Below are 26,588 nucleotides of genomic sequence, written 5' to 3' on the forward strand. Positions count from 1 at the left end.
CACCCCCCCCCCCCACTTGGGACAACAGGTTAGTCTATCAAGGCAGATTCTGCAGTGGACAGATGGCCATCTCGAGAAGATCCGGAAACCAAGTCCTCTGAGCCCAACGGGAATGATCAGGATCATGTAAGGTCCAAACCTCCTGCAAAATAAGAGTAGAATGAGTGGAACCGGTGGAATGCATAGTGGAGTCAATGTTAACCAACTGGAAAAGTGCACCCTCAGATACCACCCCTTGAAGGAAATTCTCTCGAACTGAGAAGCTTGTTTTTCCTCTTGTCCTTTACTCAAAAAGGTTAACTAGAGGGTTTCTCCGAAAGGATTCCTGAGTAAAGTTCCCACTCATGGAAGACCAGAGCGTTGCCTGTGCAGGTTATCTGCTACCCCCCATTGTCCGATCCAGCCAGATGGCATGCCGAATCCTAGATTATGTTCTCCAGTTCCCAGATCCCACGCTGCATTGCCTGCTTGCGCAGAGGCAATGACCTCAATAACAGCACATTAATCTGCCCCCACACCTCTTGTGGAGGTAGAACATTGCCACCATATTTTTTGTCAAGAGCAGAACATTTGGCTCTATGAGATAATTCTGCTTTTTGCAGGTCACCCAACAAAAAAGATTTTTTTCAGCCGATTTTGGGCGGCCTACAACAAGCGAAAACCCACAATGCATCACCCTCCAACCCCACCCGATGGGATTTATTCAAAATCAAGTTGTTTCACCGCCGAACCGCTCTCCCTCAGCATCCCCCACACCCTCTGAAAATAAAACTTACACAAAAACATGCAAGACACACACACACACACACACACACACACACACACACTTGCCTGATTTCCGTCGCAAACGATTCTGGTTCCTGGCGTGCCCGTCGTGTGCGTCGCAGGGGCTGTCCGTTTGATTTACAAAGACCACTCAGTGTGGTCACAGAGCGGTCTTTCTAAATCTTTTTTATTTATTCGTTTTTTCTAAAAAGTCTATTGACCCAATACCTAAAATTTTCCCCAGGATGGAAGGCAGAAAAGCCATTTGTGCCAGTATGATGGCCTGCAGCTCCAACAGAGTGATGTGCGGGGAGCACTCTGCTGAGGACCAAAGCCCAGAGAGGAGCACCCCAGCTTTCCAGGGACGACTCCACAAAAATCTGAGCCTTCGGCCATGGTTGCCAGAATGGCTCCCACATCACCAATCTCGCTTTTGAAATGTAAGAGTGTCTTCATATTTTCATGCATCCTTTTTCTCTGGGATAGGCTCTTTCATCTGCACCTCTGAATACTTCAGGAGGGACAAGACTGGCGATTTCAGGGGAGGAGGAGTCGACCGCCTGGCGGCTTGAGGGCCTTGGGCATTCACTGACTAGCAGGACCTGCATATCTCCATGCCACGGTCCATCTATAGACACCACACACAAATATTTAATTATTTGCTGTGGAGTGGTTTTCGTGGTAGTGCTTAAATACCAATGCTGTGGGCCGGGCGCAACAAACATTCCAAGATTGTAACAGAGAAGACAGCATGCTGAGTGTGCAGAACAAAAAAACAGAGTTAATCGGGCATAGTGTGCTCCATTTAAACTGTGCCAATGTTATGTCCTCACCCGAGGAAGCTGAATGTCGGACATGGTGGTGGAAAAGCTATACTACAACCCTAGTGAAAGTTTCGAAGAACAGCTGCAGGATATCTATCTAGATGAGGAATCTGTAGAAGGATGAAATCTATAAGAAAGATCCATTAGTACCTCAATATTTATCATATAGGTGCATTGCATTATTAATGCAGTAAAAAGGGCTACAATCTTTATGCAGCCAAATAAAATCAGTTGCCACCAGTCTATTCCCCATATTATCAAATGGCGGGCCTCAGTGGAATGATCTTTCATATCACTTATGAATAGGTTTAAATTGATTTATGGACAATTAATGTCATGTCAAGACAGCAAATAAGTGAACAGCTTAAATCCCAATCACTGAAGTAATGAAATAAATAATTTGAATTGCTTGAATAGCTCAAATAGCTAAACTATCTCAGATTATGAATTAGAGCAATACAATTCTGTTTTAAAAGGCTGTTAATGAATTACTATCACTTTTAAAAACATCAGATTCAAAACATTTAAATAGCTATGTGAAACAAAATCAGTGAATTCATAATAAATTAAGAGAAATCTCAGTGAAATTAACCGATCGTCAAATAAAAAACAATGTACACATGACATTCCGAGGAATACAGAATGATCCAATTGAAATTAAATCAGCTGTGAAATTTGAAGTCTGCTACTTAAACTAATGTAAGTAGAGGGACTAAATAGTTTATCAATGCAAATCAATAAATTATACATAGGTCATCAAATGTATATGAGGTTCATTATCCAAAAATCATATACAAATCAGACAATCAACATCAAGTACAAATGTTGACTGGTTGAGGTGTGGTATTATTCTGCCTATTACCCTCCAACACACAACATAGAATCACCATGGGACCAAACTGGGGTGCTTACACAAAAGCACCTATGCCCTGGTAGTCATATGACCTATTAAGAGCAGCAAATCACAAAGATGTTGCAGTAGCAGGGGGACTTTGGTAGAAGTCCATGTAGTCCAGTAAAATGTTTGAGACCCACACAAACTTTGGCAAAAGATTCCCAAGCATGGAATTCTGCCCTAAAAGCCTCCTTGATGAGTTTCCCTTCAAATCGAAGGCTGACTTATCTTCTCACCAGTGAGACAGTTCAGTTTTTGGAAGAAAACCCATGAGTGAGAAAAACTTCTCAACACAAAGTTCTTTGGATCCCAAAATAAAAGGGAAAGTCATGAGCATCAAGTCATACTAAAAAGTAACGTATAAAATGTTTATCAACACAAAGCCAGGTATAAGTAGTAATTTGGCGAAAAATGTGTATAGAATGGTATTTTATCATTTCTTTTTAAATTCTTGTTTGTTTAGTTAGATTATATATATTTTAGAAAAAGAGAGGATGCCCAGGTTGGGTTTCCTAATTACATACCTTTCTCAATTATTTCTTGCCAGAGCGTCTGCACCAAAATGGGATCTGAATGTCCAGCACAGTGAATAATTGCAAGCTTGCATTCAGAGAGCTTAAATGGATCAGCAAATTCTCCAAAGAGCTGCAAGGAAAAAGGAAAAATGGTAAGATGAAAGACCGCATAGCTTTTATGAGGATGATGAAAATCAACAACAGAGTATGAATTTAAATATAAAAATGAGAATTCCTCTCAGGACTGGTGATTCATGGCATTTAGCTCTCATATTTCTAATTTTTTTTTTAATACTCACTGTTGCACCATATCTGTTAGGTTAAGCACTACTGATGTAGGGTTCCAGATAGCCAACTTTAGTGGACCTACAAAGGTTTGTCAAAAAGCTCTTGAAGGGGTAGTTCTCTGAAAAATATTAATGTTTTAAAATATTGCCCAAAATAAAAAATGATATTCACATTTTTTTTCTAAAAGTTCCTCTGTAAAATGAGCAGCAAATCTGCTCTAAAGTGCTGCTTTTAAATAACTTGTTTCTGCATACAAAACGGATGCCTTATAGAGTAATCTGTGTCTTCAATTCAATGCTCTCGATACAGTAATCAAGCACAAGCCCCCTACTGGGAGCCGGATAAAACGATAGCAGCACTGCGTCCTCAGTTCCACCCATTTCCCCCTAGCACTCAGAAGCTGCGGGACCATAAAAGTAATGGTGTAGTAGCTTCCTGCAAGAGGGTCAGGTAGGGAGGGCAAAGAGGAATCTGTGTGAGAACATCCAACAGTAAGAACATTACCGAGAAGTAAGTAATTTGTTCTTCAAATGGTTTCTTTCCTCCCACAGATTCCTAATCTACTAAAACGGGCATCCTGGCCAGCAAGAGAATCCAAGCAGTAATGCTTAGCATACGTGTGCAAGGATGCCCACGTTGCTGCCTGGCAAATATCCAGGCGTGGGACACCCCTCTGCTGGGCAGAGGTGGTCGCCACTCCTCTGGTAGAATAAGCTCCAAGACTCTAAGGCCTATCCTTTCCAGCCAGATTGTAGCATTCTGAAATGCAGAGAATGATTCACCTGGACAGGGTCGGTTTGGTCACAGCCTTGCCTGCACAAGCACCAGTGTAACCAATGAACAGTTGGTCATCTTTCCTAGCCTCTTTTGTATGAAAGACGGGAAACATAAGGGCCCATATCAGGTACAGCCGATGGAATCGTTTATCTGCCTTGGAAAAGTGACGCTCAGGAACAAAAACAGCAAGATGGATCCTATTGAAAGAGGTGGAAACCCAAGACCACCTTCAGCCGAAGGAATACATTACTTGCCTGTAACGCCTGTTCTCTAGCAGTGGTGTCTTTCATTCATTCACATGCTCGAATATTCCCAGTAAGGTAAGGAAACCTTTGTAATATTAAACCAGTGTAGCTTTTTAAAACGGCTTGTCACTTTAGTGCTCTATTTTGTGTCATTTTGGGTCAAACTGCCCAGTCCACTAGACAGGTGCCCTTGGGGACCAACCCCTGGTGGTCATCTTCTGATTTGGCAGTGCACGCATGTGGCATTAAGAACAAAGAAGAGCCAGAGAGGGGTAAGGAGGGAGGGTCGCTGGAGAACAGGATATAAAGGTAATTAGAACCCTGGCGAGGGTCAATCAGAATTTAACAACCATTCTGATTGGCCATCGCCAGGGCTTTACCCGGCCGGGATTCCACTAATTTGTTCCCGGCGGGGGGCGTGGCAGCCCCTCAGCCAAAGAGAAGGCTCCGAGCCTCCACACTGCTGGAGGCCGCCATCGTCCCCCGCCGGGGATTCAGGTAAGTCCCCCCCCTCCCCCAGAACCCCTACCCACCCCCCCAACCCCACTTACCTTAGTATTTCTCCTTTTTGGGAGCAAACGCGCTGGGAACACTTCTGTCCCCAGCACGTCCACTCCCAATGGCCATCATGGAAAGGGCCTTCCCGCCAGCCATTTCCTTTGAATTTTTTTTTTTTTCCGAAACCAGCATTTGATCTTTCACAGATTCACATGCTCTTGGATAACATTATACAGTAGCACGCATACACAACCAAAATGGACAGGGGCAAGCTCAACAGAATTAACCAACTCGCCTCATGCGAAAAGGTTGCAAAACACTGCCTGGCTGACTCAGGACTCCTCCCTGGAATTCCTATCGATGCAGAAGAACCTTGTGAAGGTATGGGCAGACCTCCATGTGGCTGAGGGACAACCGACAGGAATGCTGTAGATGAAGCCACGGCCTTTGTCGAGTGTGCTCATGGTCTTACTAGAAGGGACCTATCGGCCAGACAATGATAGTGGGAAAGGCATGCTGACAGCCAACTTGTAACGGTAGACTTGGAAATGATGTTGCCTTTGCTGATCGGTCAGAAGGCATCACACAATTCCAATGAGTTTCAGGACTCTTTAGTGCGAGCCACAGAGAACTTGAGTGCTTGGGCGAAATCTAGTGGAAAGTGGGCTCCCTGAATGAGGCTGACGCCGACCCCACCATTGGAGGGCTTGTCGGAAGGAGGGCGTGAGGTGAAATTTGTCCTCCCAACATCCCTCTATTTTCTGCCAACAGGCATCTAAGAACTAAAGTGGTGTCATTTGGCGTCTGCAGTGTGGTATCAATGGGATGCATGAGGGCATCATTCTCAGGAGGGACTTGAGGGAGCGGGCTGATGCAATCTGTATGTAGGCATGACAGCTGCTGAACCTCGTTCAGGATGGTATTCATCCTCTCTTCTGAAGGTGTGGCGACATGCTATATTGTTGAGGTGGAAGCCCAGGAACAGCGGTTTTTGAGCAGGATGTAAGCATGACTTCACCGAGAACCCCACAGATGTTAGACATAGGTTTGTCTCTGTGCGTTGCATCGCTAGTGGAAGCGATGGGGGGCTCACCAACCAGCGGTCCAGATACCGGTAAGCATGAATGCCTGAATGGAGATGGGATGCTACTGGGGCCAAGCATTTGGTGAACACCCTTGGTGTCGATTTTCGGCCGAAAGGCAGAGCCTTGAATTGGTAGTGTTTTCCTGCGACCTTGACTCAGAGGAAACATCAGTGCCTCCGATGAATGGGGACATGAAAGTTTGCATCCTATAGGTATAGCGAGGAAAGGAAATCCCCCTCTTTCAGTTGGTCGAAGATGTGCTGAAGTGTTTTCAAAAATTGGAGGGGGGGTTCTGCATGTCTGCCCCCCTATACAGTTGGGGTAGGCGTGGAGCACCCCAGCCAGGTTTCTCTATTTGGTAGCTATGGGCGAGCAACCAAGGCTGAGACTCAAGGGAGGGGATGCAGGCTGGTTCTTAAGTACAGTGAATCCTCATGCCCACCCAAAGGAATGTCCACATTATGTTATGTCCTTACAGTACTATTTTATAAAATAAGGCTTTCTCTCTCCCTCTCCCTTGCTGACATCCGTGACTGCTACGCACACTGGTCACCTGCCCACCCACTGAACCTTGGGTCCAGGCTCCTGCATGTCCAGTTGCCCTGGCACTGCCTCCAGGCCTCCCTTGCACTTCGGGTCTGTACCTGCAACCCGAGTCACCCAATTCTCTGCACTTATGAGCCACTTACCAGCAGCACTGATGAGCTACCTGCACCCCATCCCTCTGCACTTGTGCGAATGAAAAAAGGCATAGTAAGATCATTGTTTTGTCCTGCCTCTGTCCCCCCCTTCCTTTTCTTGTCACGCCTAGAAACACTTGTGTACAGGCGCGTTATAAATGACTTATATCATATAATACCCACAGCAATAAATAACACTTTGTACTCAGGCAACACTATCCTAAAAATGGAAAATATTTACACTTCTATGTGGTACCACCATAACCTTAGATTCAGGTAAACTGCACCAACCGCTGACAGTTATTAATAAGCATAAGAATTACTAACAAAGGCGTAACTTCAGAAGTATTACTGTAGATAGGCAGGTAATACAATACCGTGTGAGGATCCCCCCCGCCCCCATGTGGGCAACCTGTAAGGCTAAGTTAAGGTGGCGCGGGCTGACCAATGGTTGAAAAGTGGTCTTTTGGTCACAATCCTTGTTCGATGTTATCCAGTTTCCAGAGTCTTTCTTCAATTATTAGTCTACTGGGAGGAGCATTCACTGCCGGCATCTCTGCCTATCAGTTTTAAACCCCAGAACAGCGCAGAGCACCGCGTGGGTCGAAAAGTGGTGAAAAGTGGTATTTAGTTTTTATTTTATTTGTATATGATTAACAAAGTAACCTTTGCTAAAGAAATACAGAACGCACTCTTAAAAATCATCATTTCATATCAATCAGATTAATACATTACAAAAACACATCTCAAATTTATACAGAAACAGAAGATCAAACATTCACTTCAATTCATCGGTACAGCACAAATTAAAAAAGCTTAAAACTCATATTCAAAGATGATTCATAACTATTTAAAATCCTTGACTAAACCCATGCAGTGTTGAATAAGTTTTCATCCAAGACAAATTCCACAAGATAATGTGTACGTGTTTCATGTAATTTTGGACACTCAATTTAAAGATGTCGGGTTGGTTCTTTTTGCAGGGAACAATATCTACAGAGACGCAAAGTGCGTTGAATTCTTTGTATGGCCCCCGTTACCACCCTGGTAGGTAATACATTCATTTTAACCGGAGCATTTCGGATCAATTGTTGCTAGATGGATGCTGCATAAGGTAGCAGGGAATTTCATTAAATGCTCTCACTTCATATGCTGGATGGTAAAACAAATGATACTTCATAGCTGATTCTCTGTTTATGAGCCAGTCAAGCTCAAACAGGGACCTTTCTCAACTATCCATGGAGCAAGAAATCTTTCAAAGTCCAGATCCTAGTCAACCAGGAGTTTTAAATTTGATTGGAACCACTGAATGAAAACCCTAGAGGTATTATAAAACAGAAAGGGGATTCGAAGATGGCCGCCGGCACTGTGTAGACGTGCCGATGGCGCTCTCCGGACCAGACTGTTGGTGCCCACTGCCCCATCAACAGACCACAGCTGTAGCCAGGAAAGCCCCTCGGGGAGCGAGGAAGAAGAGCGGAGCCGCTCCGTGCTGCGAGGCAGCCTGTGCGGATCATCTCGGGAGCGGTGCTGCCGAGGATGGAGCCGCGGCCGCGTGTGCAGCCAGAGGGAGAAGAACGCCTCGAGGAGCTGCGGTGGTGAGGGGCAGCATCGGGAGGAGCTGGGAGGCTCAAGAAGCGAAGGTGCCCCGTGGAGGAAGAGCCGCGGAGGGGAACTGGAAGCGGGCTGCATGAGCCCGCGGACGTGGCTCTGCGGTCCGCCCCCCCCCTGCAGCGGGGTGCAAGGGAGAGGAATGCCTGGAGGGGCAGCGCGGTGCGGTGCTGTGCTGAGAGGAGCTGGGAAGCTCAAGAAGGAGAAGGTGCCCCGCAGAGGAAGAGGCGCGACGGGGCACCGGAGGAGGACGGTGGGAGCGGGTGAGCTGGCGAATGCGGCTCGGTGATACGCCCGCCCTCCCTGACATGGCGCTGCGCGGCTGAGAGGCCTGCCGTGCTAGGACACCCCACAGCGTGTGAAGAGGAGCAGCAGCGAAAAAGCTGGTGAGAGGGAGGAGACCAACAGCGGCTGGACCCAGGAGCCAGAAAGCTAGTGGAGGGCAGGGAAGTTGGTCTAGGCAGCAGAGGAGGGCCGGCCACTGTGAGGCAAGGGGGCGCTGACCGCCGAGAGGTGCGGCATTGAGGCAGTTACGGCGTCAGCCCCGAACGGCTTGCCCCGGCCCCCCTCTGAAGTGGAGAAGAACCCAGTGTGAGATCATTATACGATTGGAATACCCCCGGTTGTTTTTGGAAGGGCTAAGAAAGTGTTAGAGCGGAGCCATCTGGGGGAGAAGCCAGGACTGGCGCAATATAGGAGGACCCCGCTGAGGATTCAAAAGGAGCAGCATTTGGCAAACCATCACTCCGCCCTGGCAAATCACAGCGGCCTAAACATCCAAAGTGGATCTCTGTGGCAAGAAACCCCCGACACCCTGCGGCAATTAAACGGCAATAAAACCCAGATCTTTCAGGTATAGAGGAGGATCAGTGGGACGAAGTTTGTCCACGGACAGGCTTCCAGGACAACTGTAGAGGCGCAAAGAATTAGGGAAGTGAGCAACATGACCAGGAAAACCAAAGGAAAGGGCGGGAAAGTGGCTCACGCTTCGGGGGATACGATGGGCACACTCACTGCAATCTGGCCAGTGCATACCCCAAAGGAAGTCTCTGGGACTTTTCCGAGAGAAGATTGGGGAGAATACCGCCCAGGGGGTTTCGGAGGAACGGGCTGTAATGTGCAGACAGGAATTTCTGGGGGAGCTGCACGCTTTACAGTCTAATCTGGCAAAAACTTTTCAGGAACAATTTCAATTGATGCGAGCAGCTCTGAATGAAGCCCTAGGGGAGATGAGACAAGAGATGCAGCAATTAGGGGAAAGGACAGACACTCTGGAAAAGGGTCTCCAAGAAGTAGATGAAGAAACTACAGCCAATAGCGAAGCCATTGAGAGGTTGGATGTGGCAACACGAAATCTCGAAATTCAAATGCAAGATTTGGAGAATAGATCCCGAAGGATCAATATCAGAGTGAAAATGTTGCCGGAGACGGTGTTAGACAAGGACTTCAAAGCGGTGCTCCAAGACATTTTTGCCGGCCTCCTGGTTGAAGGGAGCCCTGAGAAGATTGAGCTGGACCGAGTGCATAGAACTGGGCGGATGGCCAAAGGTCAGATGGCGAGGCCTAGAGACGTACTGGCAGCATTTACTAGGTACGGCCAGAAGGAGGCGGTTCTCCGAGCAGCATGGCAGCGGGAGCCCATTATGTTCAAAGGGCAACAGATCGCGTTATTTCAGGACTTGGCAAGTAGCACGCTCATGAAAAGGAGACAAATGGGCCCATTGTTAAAGGTTCTAAAGGAGAAGGATATATGATACAAATGGACATTCCCGTTTGGCCTGCTTTTTGAATGGGAGGGGACCCAGAAGCGTATCACGTCTCTACAGGAAGGGGCTGATCTCCTTCTAATAGATTTGGAGGAAACCCCTTAGAGCTCAGGAGCACAGGGCGCGACTGGTCGCTCCAGGCTGAAACCCTGGGCATGGACGACAGTGGGAGAGAAAAGGAGAAGAAGAGTCGAAAAAGGCAAGAGGCAGCGAAAAGGAAATTCAAGTGAAGAGAGGAACGGAACATTAACTGACCCCTGAGTCATGACAGCCGTAAAAGGGGTGGTGGGCCTCTAAAAGGAGAATTGAAGCTATGGGTCATAGGAGGAGCAACCATTTTGGGTACGGAAAGGGCAGAGATGCCCGAGTCAGGAGTGGAGAGCAAGCGGGAAGGGGTTGTCCTTCCAGGGGGGGATTAGGGAGGGAGAAGGGGAAGGGACAGGGGGAGGGGGCTGACGAGTCATTTAATGAGGGGAGGGGCGAGAGGGCAGTAGCTCATAATGAGGACCAAGTCTCAAGTTCTGACTTCTTAAGTGGCTAACGCATGATGTGAGAGGGTTGAACTCCCCTCTAAAGAGGAAAAAGTTGGAGCACTTCACGAGATAAGAAAGACCTGATATTATGGGGCTTCAGGAAACGTACCTTGTGTTCAAAGATCAGGGAAGGTTGAAGTTGCAGGGATTCGACCAGATTCTCCATGCCTCAGGGCAAAGTAAAGCAAGGGGAGTGGCGATGGCCATTAGGAACACGGTCAACTTCATAGTTGACGCATTAACAAGGGACAAAGAGGGGAGATTTATTGTGTTTAGGGGGAGATATCAGGATGCCCCTTACACAATTGCAGTTGTATATGCCCCAACTCCGGTCAGGAACAGTTTTTGCTGCGGATTCTGAAAGTGCAGGAAGAACAATCATGAGGTCAGATTGTTTTGATGGGAGACCTTCATATAGCTTGGGCTAGGGAGAGGGACAGAGATGGTAAACGAGTAAGGGGAGGGAGGGGTGTTAATGTCGGCTGAACTGAAGGAAAAGATTGGTGGGCTGGGATTGAGGGATGTATGTAGAGAACTAAAGGGGGAAGAGGAGGGTTATACCTTCTTATCTGGAGTTCATGGTTCCCAATCCAGAATAGATTATATATGGGCCTTGGTGGGACTAGTTGGCGGCATTCGGGAGGTGAATACAGGACCGATAGGGATAGCGGACCATAAAATAGTCTCAGCGGTTCTGGACATGGGTCAAAGGGTGAGGGGAGTATGGGGCTGGAAGTTTCCAAGGGCGGTCCTGAGGGACCCGGAAGTTCGGGGGGTCATCGAAGAGAAGATTAAGGTCTTCTTTGCTGTTAATAGGAAGGAGGATACGGGAGAGGAGGTAAGGTGGGACGCATTCAAGGCTACTATCAGGGGGGACCTAATTACAGCAGCTGCTTTCGAGTGAAACAATTGAAGGCTTTGAAGGCCCAATTAGGCCCAATTAGAGTCTGAGGTGGAAGCATCTAGACAGGCAGCAGGTAAGACCCCTTCACGGGTAGCTATGCGGGAATACCGGAAAGCGTTGGAGCAGTTGGAACTTTTGCGTACCCAAAAGGCAGAGGGAGCACTATTGGCAGTGAGACAAATATTACACGAAGGCAACTAAGCAGACACGCTTTTGGCACGTCTACATAGGGGAAAGAGGGCGAAAAATGCAATTACGGCATTGAAATTGAGCTACGGGGAAAGGGTCACAAAGTGGGAAGAAATACAGGAGGCTCTGGCAGGGTATTATGACTCCCTTTATGCATCCCAAAACCCCCGTAGCGATATGCAGGAAAAGTTTTTACAATCCATACAGCTATGGGAAATTGGTAGGGAGACGAGGGAGGCCCTTAACCGAGAAATCACGGAAGAGGAGGTTCAAGGGGTGATTAGAGCCCTCCCAGTAAACAAAGCCCTGGGCCCGGATGGCTATACTACAGCCTTTTACAAATTGTTTATCACGCAGCTGGCCCCGCAACTGACCTCACTATTTAATTTGTTTCGGCAGACAGGTAGAATTGCCCCGTCCATTGAGAAAGCAAAGTTGGCCCTTGTCCTTAAACCACATAAAGACCCAGAAGAGAGAGCAGCCTATCGCCCCATTGCCTTGATCAATATCGGTGCCAAGATTTATACAAAGATTCTGGCAAACAGACTGGATGCCATTCTCCCTCTTTTGATACACCGAGTTCAGGCAGGCTTCGTCAAAGGCAGGCAAACCGCAGACAATATCAGGCGGGTGGCCCATTTAGTCGAAAAGTTCCAAAGAACGAACGAACTCGACGCGGAAAAAGCCTTTGACCGCGTGGAGTGGTCCTTCCTGTACTGAGTAATGGAAAAGATGGGCTTTAGGGGGGAATTCATGACAATGGTTCAGGCCAATTACCAAGCCCCGTCCATTAGAATAATGGTGAATGGGACTGCTTCCAGGCAGGTAAATCTACAGAGGGGAACAAAACAAGGTTGCCCGCTATCCCAAATTCTCTATGCGATTTACTTGGAACCTCTTTTGCAAGTAATAAGGGAGCCGGCATCCCGTTTGGGGGGGGCGGGAGTGACAACAGAAAGGCGCAGCCTTTTTTTTATTTTTTTTATTTGCATTTGGTTCAAAATACATAACAATTCATGTAGAACCTTTACAAAATTTAAAATCTTACAGATAATCATTTAATCAATCATTGCAATTACAAAAATAGCTCTAATTCATTCTCAATGTGCTTACAAAAACTTGCCAATTCATATATTAAGGGTTTATGTAATCCCTGCATCATTCTGGACCACAAAACTTCAAGGCAGTCCTCAAATTCAATTTCCACAATTTAGTGTCCTTATGTTCTTAAAATGCGGACAATACAATATAAGGTGTTTCAACGTTTCGTAAAATTCATTACATTCAACAAATCGACATCCCACACAATTATTTGATTTATTCATTTCCCAGTTCTTAGTTCTTTCTCTTGTATGGTATAGATTTAGTCTAAAGCGAATATATACCTTTCGGATATTTTCACAGGGGAATAACAAGACATGATCATAACGTGGAATGCGCTGTTTAACATGTATACCGTATTCTTTATATAGCCCATAAGTCTTAATTAAATCAATTGTTATACACCAATCCATTTCAAAGAGTTTTTTCTTAGCAAAACCAGGACGATATTGTATATCCTCAACAGTTATATTTACATTGTCCAAGATTTGTTGCATTTTCAATTGATAATTAGAAAAGGATTTTGGATTTTGAGAACCCAACATTTTGTTTAAGTCAATATACAATGAATTTATTGGAGGATAATGAATCTTAACGTAATTGGACAGCTGTCTCCATTTCCAACGAGATGATAGTGAAACCAGCCCCAATTCGTGTCGAATAATGGCATTTGGAATTGACATAGGGAGAAACATTGCAGATTTCAAGAGAGCCCTGTAAGCTATCAAGCGCGCTTGTCATGTCACATAGACAAATATCTAATGTATACAGGATGACACTTTCAATTTTTAATGTCATAAAATCTATTAGCGGGATTAAAGAGAATTTGCAATATTGGCTATAGATCCTTTTCATTTGAGATAATAGTGGTCGAGTTTTATTTCTAATGATAGTTGACCAAGCGTTAATGGAGTTGAGGGCTGATATATAATACTCTAGATAGATAGCATTATTCACACGACAAATTTGTGTATTCAATATTTGCCATCTAAAATTCGCTCTTTTTGATTTAACTCCAAAGGTCATAATGGCAGTTTTCGCTGGGTTAGGTGTCAAGTTATGAGCTTTTGCCAAAGTCTCAAATAATGAGAGTTTAGTTTGAAGTCCTACCGGGGTAGGGTCAAACAAGATGATATCGTCAGCGAAAGCAATCCATTTCAAATGAATACTCCCCACTTTGACAGAAAACAAATTCCCTTTTTCCCAGTTTTCACCCAGGTCAGATAGGTATAAATTAAATAAGGTAGCCGCCAGGTTACAACCCTGTTTCACACCAATTGTTGTGCATATGGGGGCAGTGGTTCCACCTTCTGGCGAGATTCTTATTCTATACGAAGTATTCGTGTGCAACTTAATGATCCAATACATCAACACAGTTGGAATCCCTATCTTCATCATTTTCTTCCACAATAAATTGCGGACCATCGTGTCGAAAGTTGAACTCATATCGATCATTGCTATATAAACAGGATTAGAATTCTTTTCTTTTGCTCCAGCAATAACATGCGACATGATAAAAGCATTTAAGGTTGTACTCATGCTCTTCCTAAATCCAGTTTGGTATTTCGAGTACATGTCATTCGCCCCAATTACTTTCTCCAATTCGTTTAAGAGAAGGATAGAAAAAATCTTAGCCTCAGTATCAATTAAAGATATTGGACGATAATTTTCTGGGAGAGATGGATCACCCTTTTTAAATATGGGTACTATATTAGCGGTTAGCCATGAGGGTGGAACCTCCCCGGACCTAATGATAGAGTCGAACTTATAGTTTATAATGCCAGCCCACAACACGGGATCCGCCTTATAAAGACATGGGGGAAGGCCATCAGGTCCTGCAGCTTTTGAATATGTCAACCTGGAAATTGCCCACATAATGTCAATACAATCCCACTTCAGCCTTGGGACATTAGAATATTCAAGAGAAACATCTGGGACAAAACGAAATTTGCAAGGCAGTTGGTTTTTAACCTTTATAAATGTTTGCCCTGTCTGCTCAGGAATACAGTTTAACGAGAACAATGCCACACATTTATTATCAGCTTTCAAGGTGCGCCAGATTACTCGTGTGTCATGAGCCAGAATGGCACGAATTAATGTGCAATTCGCATTGTTATATCTTGAAATACGAGCAGATCTCAGATTGTGTTTATAGGCTGATAATATTCTATTCCTCCTTGCCTTGCTATCTTCGATGCCCAAGTTGCTTTTCTTTAAATATCTCAGCGCCCTATTCTTCTCCCTTTTTAATAGTTTACATGTATGATCATATAAATGTGTATGTTGCACGTTACTTTGTATTTTGCCAAACCGCTCGAGTGCTGTGGCAACTATATCAGAATAATGCATACGCAATGTATATTCATAATTTCCCCCTGCTCGTCTAATCCTCTCAATCTCTGAGGAAATTTGTTTAACAACAAAGTTGCAGGTCCCTCGATTCCATCTGATGGAATGCAGAGGACGATCAATTTCAACCACTGTCAAGGTTATATTCGGCATAAGCGAATGACATTTTAGTTGAAAAAAAATAGAAAGTTGTGCATGATCTCCTATCTCAATCTGTCCTATTACTAGGGGTGCCATATACATGATAAGATTATGAGATACAAATATATAATCTATCATTGAATGCATCGTTCCTCTTGCCCATGTCTTTCCTAGATTCATGTCATTTCTGACCATTAAATCCATATCCCACTCTGTGAGGAGTTCTCTAAATTTAACTCCTCTACTATGAGAAAGAGTGGACGATTTAAGTTTATGGGTTTCAGTCAAATCTCTACAGTCACAATTAAAGTCACCGCCTATAATGATTTCACAAGTCTGGTATCTACCAGATATATATAATAAGCATGCATCTAATTCGTCCAACATCTCGTCGACTGACAAGGCAGCTGGATTCCAGTATAGGGAAATTATCATGAGTGAGGAATATCTAAATGAGGGTATTGTAAGATGAATCCCCAGTATACTAGCAGATTCCCAAGCTAATTCCGCTTGAGCCTGCAAGGATATCTTAACTCCAACCAACAGACCCCCAGATGGACGTCCTAGCAGAGATCTCCTTGCAGGTGAAGTAAAAGTTAAGTACCCAGGAATCACGAATGGCTCAGTTTTCATTGTTTCTTGTACCATTATTATTGTTGGTTGGTCTACATAGGTTAAAGCAGAGTGCCACTTCATTAAGTTTACATGTCCGCAAGAATTCCAAGATATAATTTGAATACTCATATCATTGTATGGCTATTTAGCAGGCATAGATAATTTTGGACATAGGATTGCCGAAAGCATAGGTTCCAACCATGGTAGTCCTTTTGTGTTGGCTACAAATTTCAATATTTCCAACATTCCTCCATCCAGCCCTGCTTCAGATTGCGTACAAGGCCTACCTGCTTCTTCAATCTTTTCAATACCCTTGCCCGGTGTTTCTAGAAATATTAAAGCCTCCGACTCACAGTCAAACGTAAACAGCGTCAAACCCTCCTTCTTTATTTCCTCGCGATTAAACCAGATAAATTTCATTATAGCCTCAGAGGTAAGATAACAAATAGCCTGTGATTATTTACACTTGCCAAAGAAACCCTTGTAATATCTTCAGATTTGATTATTCTCAATTGAGGTATTTTTGAGAATATGGAGAATGTATAGGATCGATTAATGCGATTATCCGCCACTATCCTTTCATCCCCCTCAAATCCAATAATGTACTGTTTTTCCAATTCACTTTCTTGTGGCCTAGTGGGAGGTGTGTTTTTTCCTGTATTTATTAATGTTACAGCCAATGGGGATGCCTTAGTAACCACACGGGGATTTGACTCAAGTGAATATGTGCTCTTGCTATCAGATAAATCGTATTCCTTATTTGAGTTATTCATGTTAATTTGATTCTCAGATAAGGACCTTCTTAATGGAGGACCATGGATAGATATATGGCTCGGGGCAAAAAGGGTACCCACATTATTTACTTCATTTATTGATAAATTCCCAGGCTGGGTCCTCAAAAGTACCTCAACCATTTCCGCTTTTTTGCCTTGGCCATTTACCATCACTACATTTTTCTTTTTGTCCAATAAACAATTTTCAAGCCTTATTGAATCATCACGTTACATTCATTTTATTACTATTTCTATTTCCTACTTCTAATTGTATTTCATTACTCAGTATGCATACATTATTTACATGTGTTCGATTATTTGGAACATTAGTACATATCTCACTGTAGGATTTCCTCATAGGTATTTCTCGGGGGACGCTGATTCCTCCGTCCTGATGTTTTATTTGACTTTTCGACGTACAGCATCTGCCTACTATAGGGAAATATTCACTTAAGGTGGCTTTTGCCGAGTTTTGAATAATGAGATCTGTGTTAGACTTTTCATTTTCCTTTTCCTGGGTTAAGTGGTCTTTTGGAATAATCGTGGCTATTTTTTGATGTAACACAGTTTTCGAAGTTAAGGTTTTCTGAGAGTTTAATTTTGCCAATTGTGTGGTACTAGTTTTTATCCTTCCCGTATTGGAGTGCACGTTTCCTTCAATAGCGAAGAGGTGCCAAGGCCTCCACCTCCTTTTTCCACTCTTACTTCAGTTGCAGGTGTGAGGGCATCCTGACTCTCTTTGGACAACTGGTCCAAGTCAATGTGCTCCTCATCTGCAATTTCTAGGATAGAAGTAGATTTTATGACCTTCGCCTCCCTCCTTCTTTTCGCAAGTCTTTTCACAGCACGCATATGCATCCATTTAGCCCGGCGAGACAAAGGTTGGGATTACTTCGGTGTGAATATTTTCAATCTCTGCCTTTTTTTGTTTTTCAATTTCATCCAACAAGACAGAAGGGCTATCTGGCAGATCTAAAATCGGAACTTTGGCAATAGGACTATGCAGCATATCAAAAGGCTGTGCTTTATTAAATAGTTGTGAAGCTATTGTATCGTTTAACGCGATTATCGATGCTTTAATCTCACTCAGATCATTCTCACAATTGCACTTCAGCGGCTCGGATGATACCCCATGTGATTGTGCAGAATTGTTACATTCCAGGTGCACAGGTAGCGAACATTGCATACTTTTCTCATGACACTCATTTGTAGCCTCTCTTGATCTTTGGCCACCTATTTCATTTTGCAAAGATCTCAGGGTATCAATTGTGGTTATAAAGCCCTCAATTTTATCCATCTTGGAACAGAGATAATGCATAATTGCCTTTAATTCCTTTAATTCCAAGTGGGTAAGTTCGTGGCCCTTGTCGAGAAGATCTAATATTTTTGTGATCACTGGAAGGGGGCTAGGAGATTGATATTCAACACTACCCCTATCAGATATGTTACCCTCAGGATCATCATTTATGGACCTTCTTTGATCTTTGATTTGCTCAGGAGAGTACAATAAAGCATGTGAAATCCCTTCAGAGCCTCCTTCGCCTATTATTTCATTGTGAGTTTTTATGATGTCCTTTCTGCAAGTTGGTTTAAAAATCCCCTTGTTAGACGATCTATGAACCAGTGGGGTCATCATATCAATGGATTGATTAACCTGTTCATCTAATTCAGCCATTTTCCTCATAGTTATCCTAAACGGGTCTTCATTAAAAGTGCAAGGTAGCAGTGGGGTTATGCAACTCCCCAAACTCACCCTGGCATCATTATTTACTTCCTCTTTTATGGAATTGTACAAAGAGGCAGTTGGGTCGGCATGAACCTGAGCCAAATAAGTAGTTTGTGTTGGAGTATCAGTACAATTCAAATTATCGTCTTTAGCTACCTCAGCTCATTATCAAGAATACTCCTTTTGTGACCTAAGGAGTCATTATTAGTTTCAGTACAAGCTTTCAATATTGCCTCAGTGCACCGCCCGCTACGCAATCCATTAGCCATAGTTAAAATGCAAGATATAGCTCTTGTGCAATGTATTAATGAAGAGACAGAGTTCTCAGCCTGCTAGATAAATGTCAGGATAAAACAATGGTGGATCGAGACTAATCTAGCTTTACACCCAAAATCTGATAAAATTCGAATTAGCACAATATGAGGTGACAAGCACCTAGCACTTTATGATAAAATGTCAGCAATTAGAATAGAGCCTCGCCCTCACTCACCAGCGCATAGAATAAAATCATAGGATCTTCATGTTCTAGCAATATATAATTGGGTTCACTACTTTCAGCACGAACCTGAGCGTGAACACTGTTAGAAATAGAGCCTCAGGGATCAAAGTGACTAATCACAGCAGTCTCCCTTCTGAATGTGCCGCCAAACAGCCGCACAACAGCCAGCAGGCTTGTCCCCGTTGGGCTTTACGCCGCAAGGGTGAACGGCGGAGCGTTTTCAGCTGGAAAAAAGTCACGTGATCAGTCACGTCAAGGGCACAAGCCCCGCCTCCTCAGCGATGCAGTCGATCTCCTGCAAGGGCCTCTGCCTTGGCTCGCAGTGCAGGTTTGAGCAGCACAAAAGCACTCGTTCAGTGCAAGCAATTAGTTCTGGATCCAGACAGTAAAGCGCCGCTCGGGCGAACGGCGGAGCGTTTTCAGCTGGAAAAAAGTCACGTGATAAGTCACGTCAAGGGCACAAGCCCCGCCTCCTCAGCGCTGCAGTCGATCTCCTGCAAGGGCCTCTGCCTTGGCTCGCAGTGCAGGTTTGAGCAGCACAAAAGCACTCGTTCAGTGCAAGCAATTAGTTCTGGATCCAGACAGTAATGCGCCGCTCGGGCGAACGGCGGAGCGTTTTCAGCTGGAAAAAAGTCACGTGATAAGTCACGTCAAGGGCACAAGCCCCGCCTCCTCAGCGCTGCAGTCGATCTCCTGCAAGAGCCTCTGCCTTGGCTCGCAGTGCAGGTTTGAGCAGCACAAAAACACTCGTTCAGTGCAAGCAATTAGTTCTGGATCCAGACAGCAGCCTTTGCTGATGACATGTTGCTCATGTTGACGGCGCCGAGTGAATCGCTCAAGGTTAGCATGGCCCTGCTGGAAAAATTTGGGGAGGTCTCAGACCAACAAAAATTTGGTTAGCAGATTAACGCTAACAAATCTGAGGTCCTAAACCTAACGCTAAGGGGAAGGGAACGGGATGAGCTAAAAGGGGGGCACTCATCTTCTATGGAGCACGGGAGGGATTAGATATTTAGGGGTGAGAATCGCAGCAACTCCAGCCGGGTGGTATTCAGCAAACTTCCCCCCTATTCTTAAAGCAATCAAGAGGGATTACCAAAGGTGGAGAGGCCTTAGGGTATCTTGGTTAGGGCAGATCGCAGCAGTAAAGATGGTAAGACTCCCGCGACTATTGTACTTATTTCAGGCGATCCCGCAGCCGGTTCCCTCGAGCTTTTTTAAGGAAGTGGGTACCCTGACTAAACAATTCTTATGGGAAGGGAAGAGATCTAGGGTGAGCGGTAGTTTACTGATGGCTCCCAAGAGAGAGGGAGGCTTAGCGTTACCTAATTTTTGGCGGTATTATGAAGCAACTCAGCTCTGAATCATTAGGGAATGGTTGAAAGGAGAAAAAGGTCAGCAAGATAAACTCTGGGTGAGAATGGATAGCGCAGTGGCTCACCGCAAACTATCGGAAGTGCTTTGGCTGCCCAAAGTGCATAGACCCCGGCACCTCTATGAAAGCACAATAACTAAGCTAACGGCGGATACCTGGGATAAGTTGGTGGGATCTAAGGGAATCACTACATACCCATCGCCATTTACCCCCATTTTTGGCAATGGAGATTTCGCCCCGGGTCTAGAGAAAGGTGCATTTGCAAGATGGCAGGAGGGAGGCAGTAGGAAGCTATGTGATATGTTTCGGGGAGGAGAATTGCTGTCGTTTGAAGAATGTAAGCGAGAATTCGCAATACAAGAGGGGGAAAGATTGAGATATGCACAGATAAGACACTGGGTACTTCACCCAGGAGTCAGAATGGCAGCAATTAGGGAACCAACGCAGTTTGAGAGATTCCTACTAACCAACGACAGAACAAAGGGCCTCATTTCTAATATTTATAGGATTTTAGATAGCTCTCAGACAGATCCTCAGTGGGATTATATGCAGAAATGGGAACAGGTCCTAGGGAGAGAAATCAGTAGGGCTAAGTGGGAGAGGTTATGGAGGAGGATACCTAAACTGGCTAGAGCGTTCCAACTACAGGAAGCATGGTATAAGATTTTATTCGGGTGGCACTATACCCCTGCCCGGCTTCATAAAATGCTTCCCACAAGATCGGGTAGTTGTTGGAGGGGCTGTGGTTTGGCAGGAACAGCAGAGCATATCTGGTGGAAGTGCCCTAAGATTGAAACTTTTTGGGGAGAGGTACAAATGGCGCAGGAACAGGCCTTTGGTCCGGGAGAAGAAAGAACGCGGTACAGATCCTCTTGGATCCGTGGAGCCTCAGAGGTGGGGGGGACTCAGAGGAAGGGAGAAAGCAAAGGTGAGCCTGACTGTTGTGGCTATGATGTTAATAGCTCAGAGATGGAAGAGCCCCGAGATCCCCATGAATCAGGACTGGCTACAAAAAATCTGGGAAATAGTGGCTATGGAGTGGGCAACTTACACCATGGACGATAAAGTGCAGAACTTTGCTGCGGATTGGGGGGAAATAATGACTATTCTTAAAGATGACTACAGAGTGATGTGGTGCCCGCAACGCCCGAGGCTACTAGATCTACAATAAATGTGGAGGGACTGCCTGGAAGAAAGACGATTTAGGTTTTGAATGCTTGTCACTTTGGGGGGGAGGGAATGTTTGTAAAATTCAATAAAAAGAGTAAAAAAAAAAAAACAGAAACGAGCGTAATTCATAGAGCAATAGTGCTGTCAAAAGTTGCAACCTTCTGCAATCTACACGTGCCTGTAATGAGACCAGGCCCAATTTGTGTCTGATCACAGCCATAGAAGTCCCTTTGGGAATAGAGAGGAGCCTTTTCCACATTAGTGACTCCACTCTCCCCCAAATGGTCGGTGGTAGACCAGTTTTAGCTCCATATAGCAAGCAAGGGACAAACGCCAATAATTATGACATATTCATTCTGTTTTTTTTTTTAAGTAACAGATCATTTTCCATATGTTTAGATTGTATTGGCACTGATCTCAATTCCCAGATATTTAAAATTGAGAACAACTGGCAAGCGCTTCTTAGATACGCACCAAAATGTTTTTGTCATGATGCCTACCCACGGGCATCCGGATCGAGTCCATCAGCCCCGGGAGCAGGCATCCAGATACTTATTAAAACCCCAAGAGCCCGTGGTTTAAATAGCCAGGCTCATAGACTTTACTTACTTTATGCAGACCATGCTGCAAATGAGTCCAAGCCAACATGAGGCCTGGATGGGACTATTTTATTACAGGGACTATTTTTCACTCGTGTGTGGTTCTGGGGAACTTCTTACCTGGGACTACTTTGCAGGCTATTTAAACCACGCCCGAACAGCAGCCCATGCTTCGTGTTATTCTGCATCCAGCAGCGTAACGCTCACCTTGTCTGCAAGTCAGCATCCAGTCTTCTGCCACGCCTGCCTCGAATCCGGAGCTCCTAGACAAAAGGAAAAGAAAGGAGAAGAGGTTAGATCACAGACATTATTTGATTCCTTACCTGATTCCGGACCCAGCACAGCTCCGAGCCTGGAAAGGACATTATTTCAGCACGTGTGGCTTCGCCAGCAGCAACGCCACGTTATACTCACCGCATCATTCTACTCGGCGCTGCCTCCATCATTTTCTTGGTCGAAACCCAGCACCTCGGGGGGAAAACAAAAGGAATAACAAGGTGAGCCGAGAAAACCGACAAAGACAATCTCTTTACACCATAGGCTTACCTGCTTTACCACCGGAGGGATTATCCTTTAATTCGCTGCATCTTCCTATGCTGCACCTATAAAGGGAGAGAAAACAGCAAGTTAAACACATGCAACTTTTACCGGACAGTGTTTGGTAATACAGACTCTTACCTGAACGCCATCAGCTGCCTCCAGGCAATATTCTTTTGGACCCAGCTGCAACCTAACGAGGGAATGGAACAAGAGTGAACATCGGACATATTGAACTCTTTGAACTATATAGACACTGGAGTCAATATTCCTCCGGAACTCCTTCAGTACCTTCAAACCAGTGAAGTAACTGGTATCTACGCGCCCCTGCATGCCATGCAGGATGGAGAGCTCATCATTTAAAAACATAAGGTGAGGTTACCAAGAGGGGATATCTGAGGTGATTAGTGGGGAGAACGAGAACAGTTGGGGGGCCATCACTAAAGTCCACGGGTGGCTAAATCCCTTTCTCCACTTGCAGGAGAATACTTCTACGAGTCCAGCAGACAAGATTAGGCGGGCCAGTCCAGACTGTCATCTCTGCAATACGCATCACGTCGGTGGAGACCGCAGCTGTCCGGGTCTGATCGACGCCCCTGTGGGAACCAGGTGAGCGTAACAGTTTTAAACATAATTTATCATTAAAATGTTTGATTTTTCAACGTTAATTTGTAAATCCAGAAATGCAACATATGCACTTGTCGCTGTCATGGCTCTTTGGAGGCCAATAGGGGTCAGATCAAATATGACTATGTCGTTGGCGTATGCCAGATAGCTGATCGGCAGGTTTCCTAATATCAGCGGAAAAGTTCTAAGTTACTTAAAAATGGTTCCGCAGTCGTCGATATACATGCTAAATAACAATGGCGCCAGGACACATACCTGGTGCAACCCAGAGCGACTAAAAATCCATCTTGTGCAGTTTACTTTCAGATCAAGGCATACCCTCACCTTAGCATCCGAGTGCATCGCAACCAGAACATCCACCAGTTACAGGGAGCATGCCATTGCAATTAGTTTTCCTAGTGTCAATTTATCCGATCAAACGCCTGCAAGATGTCCAAAAACACACAATATAAAATCTTTTTTGCTCGGATAGCCTGGGTTTGTATGAGGTTAATCACAAAACAGTTGTGAGCAGTGTTTAAACCGCCTCAAAATCAGACTGAAATGTATCTACACTGCCTTTCATATTTGCCCCCTCCCGTAACTTTTCCAGGATTATGGCCCTAAAGATATTACGGAGGCATTTAAAAGTGATATAGATCAATAATTAGATGGATTTTGCCTATCCACTTTTTTGTAAATGACCACAATGTTTGCCCCTCTCCATGAGTGGACATTTGCGTCCTTTACATTTCACAAAATCAGACATATAGAACTGCAGCCCCGAGATTCGGGTTGGATTTTAATGTAGCCTTTGCCAGTCCGCCAGGCCCCGGGGCATTTGAGGCTTTACTGTTCTTAATTAACCCCTTAATCGCCCCAGGTCTATCTTCACCTGACCCAACCAACCGATATTGCTCAGGGAAAACCCCTTTATGCAACATAAAACAATGGCCTCTAACACAGTTTTTATAGGTACGTTTCAATGAATTCATTTTTATTTTGTAATTGAGTGATGACTTTCTCAATTTTCACAGGGCTTTTTTTAATTCCCTCTTATTCCCTGACAGTTTGTTTTTCTCTTACTAATGCTCCCTGAGTTTGGATAATATAGACTACCCAGTGCCCTTTGTATTGCCTTATTGTAAGTGATTGGATTCAAGAGCCGATTATCCTCATTGCACCCCATAGTAAAAATACACTTACTAAAGGTTGATGAAAGAGCAGGTTTCCATGTCAGTGCCCGATTCTTATGATTGACATCCACTAGCAAGGGAGATTAACAGTCTTTTGATAGGCCCCCTAGTGCTTCATTGTTAGAACTATCATCTGATGGTCACTTGATTTCATCAGTATCACTTTGAGTCTCACATTTAGAAAATAGTGATTTCGATAAAAGCACATAATTCAGAGTGGGCCTCAGAGAAGAGCTAGCCCACGTAAATCCTGGCAGTCTATCCTTCTCAAGATTTCTATTTGTCAAGATTAAGTCCCAGCTACTTAATTCAGTTTGTATTAATCGCCCTCTTTTCCACGCAAAAGAAGAAACCACACTCCTGTTATTTGCTCGTTACCATTTTGGGTCCAAGCATTTGCAAATAAAAAAAAAACACAGTAAAATGATCTCTCTGTCATCACTCTCCAACAAATCAGAGACAAGAGCTGAGATTTAGGGTTAAAGTAAACATTACACACAACAACAGAGCTCACATTTTGACTGTTCATGTATGTCTAACATTTTTATCGCCTGGATCTCTCTCTGGTGGGTTTCTATTTTACACATCCTAAGGCCCATACGATTCTTAAGAGCACAAAGGAGACCACCCTGCTGTCGGCCCTGTGCTCACTGAATAGCTTCAACTGTGTACACACCGTATAATTCTATTACTGGAGTAGACGTTAGCCATGTTTTCTGCAGACATATTAGGGAGTACTGTGGAAGAGAGGGGAAGTCTACATCAAAAACCTAGTTGAAAATGTTCTATTCACTTATGACTACTCTTGCCCGCCCCTCCAGCAGGGCTCATGGAACAGAATTCCAGTCAAACCATCTGCACTTCTGATGTATTATCATCAATAATTATTTTCTAGCCTACACCTATGGTGTTTATATTAATTGAAAGGGGAAGTGAGTTGTTAATTCATGCATTCCCTTCGAAGCAGTGGAATTTGTTGCAGGTGAGCCCTCGATTAACATGGGTTTCGCTTCATTCCATGCTTGCAGTACATCATAACACATAGTTGTTAAGGACTCCAAATCTGATAGCACCAATGCCCATACCATATGTGATTGGAAAAATAGTTTTGCCAGATTTAATCTACCTTTAATGGGAACTGAAAAGTGGTCTTTTGGTCTCAATCCTTGTTCTACGTTATCCAGTTTCCAGAGTCTTTCTTCACTTACCACTCTACTGGGAGGAACATTCGCTGGAGGCATCTCTGCCTAGCAGTCTTAAACGCCGAAACAGCACGCTGCACTGCACGGGTCAACAAGTGGTTGAAAAGTGGTCTTGTGGCTCGGAGAAGAGATGGAAGCCTTACCTCCCTGTATAGTTTTCCACTTCTGATGGCAAGCTTCGCGTGGATTGAGTCAGCTAGCCCCGTTTGTTCTCAGACCGAAATTATACACATAGGGTCATGTCTGCACTAAAGCTTTGCAGCGGGAGACTTGTGATGACCAAAAAGGGCTTGGCGGCTCTCAAAGAAAGGGACAGAGGGGTAATGTTCGGCTTCTGGGAGACAACAGTATTGAATCCCTCAGCGTCATGAGCAGGACTTGCTTACATTTCAGAAGCTCCTCATGACTTTCCTTTTTACCTCCTCCATACACCCATTCTCTCCTCTGCTAATCTCACAGTTGCTTGATTGGTGTCCAGGGCACTTCTGCATCTTTGGGGCCCTGACCTCCCACACCGAATTGCCCTAAGCTTCTGTCTATCCTCAGCACTTACCTTGGCACATCCTCCGTCCTGGAGGCTCGCACTTACCATAAACTTCACTTCACCTGTTGCTCACCCACAAGCACAGGCACCCCAGCACCTACTCCCACTTACCCCTCCCTTCTGCACATGCCCGTTCTGAATACTCACAAGGCAAAGTAGGTTCGTCCTTTTTTCTCCTCCACTGCATTTAATATTTTTATGTACTTTAATGTGTCTCATTCCCATTTCTCCTCCCTGTTGCCCTGTGTGCGCTTTGTAACAGAATTTACTAGCTGTATAAATGCCTAACTAGCGATCAACAAATATAACGTGGCAATTATAGAGCTTGCACAAGATGAGGGAGGGGAGGTAGGTCATTTTCCCCTCAATCAGACTTCCGCCCCCCCACCCCCTATTCTCAGAAATAGTGGGCAGGCTAACCTCTACTGGTTCCAAACAGGACTCTGGAACTATGCAATCTAAAAACGATGGTACAAATCCTCCCTTGGCAAAGACTGTGGGTACTGGGTCAAAACATCATTCTACGTTGCTGGTGGAGTTCCAGAAGACAAGTTCACACTCTCCTGTGGGTGTGTTAAGG

At 44.7% G+C, this 26,588-nt stretch overlaps 1 protein-coding gene across 1 annotated transcript in view; it reads right to left on the reverse strand.

The window, feature by feature from the left end:
• The window catches only part of NUP155 (nucleoporin 155), a 1,628,423-nt gene that overhangs the window by 217,111 nt on the left and 1,384,724 nt on the right, over positions 1-26,588 (reverse strand). Inside the window, exon 31 of the mRNA XM_069627148.1 lies at positions 3,009-3,129. Within this exon, the coding sequence (XP_069483249.1) occupies positions 3,009-3,129 (121 nt within the window). The remainder of the gene's footprint in view (positions 1-3,008; positions 3,130-26,588) is intronic.

The sequence above is a fragment of the Ambystoma mexicanum genome, chromosome 6p, assembly GCF_040938575.1.
Source record: "Ambystoma mexicanum isolate Mex_15411 chromosome 6p, UKY_AmexF1_1, whole genome shotgun sequence".
Classification (NCBI taxonomy): domain Eukaryota; kingdom Metazoa; phylum Chordata; class Amphibia; order Caudata; family Ambystomatidae; genus Ambystoma; species Ambystoma mexicanum.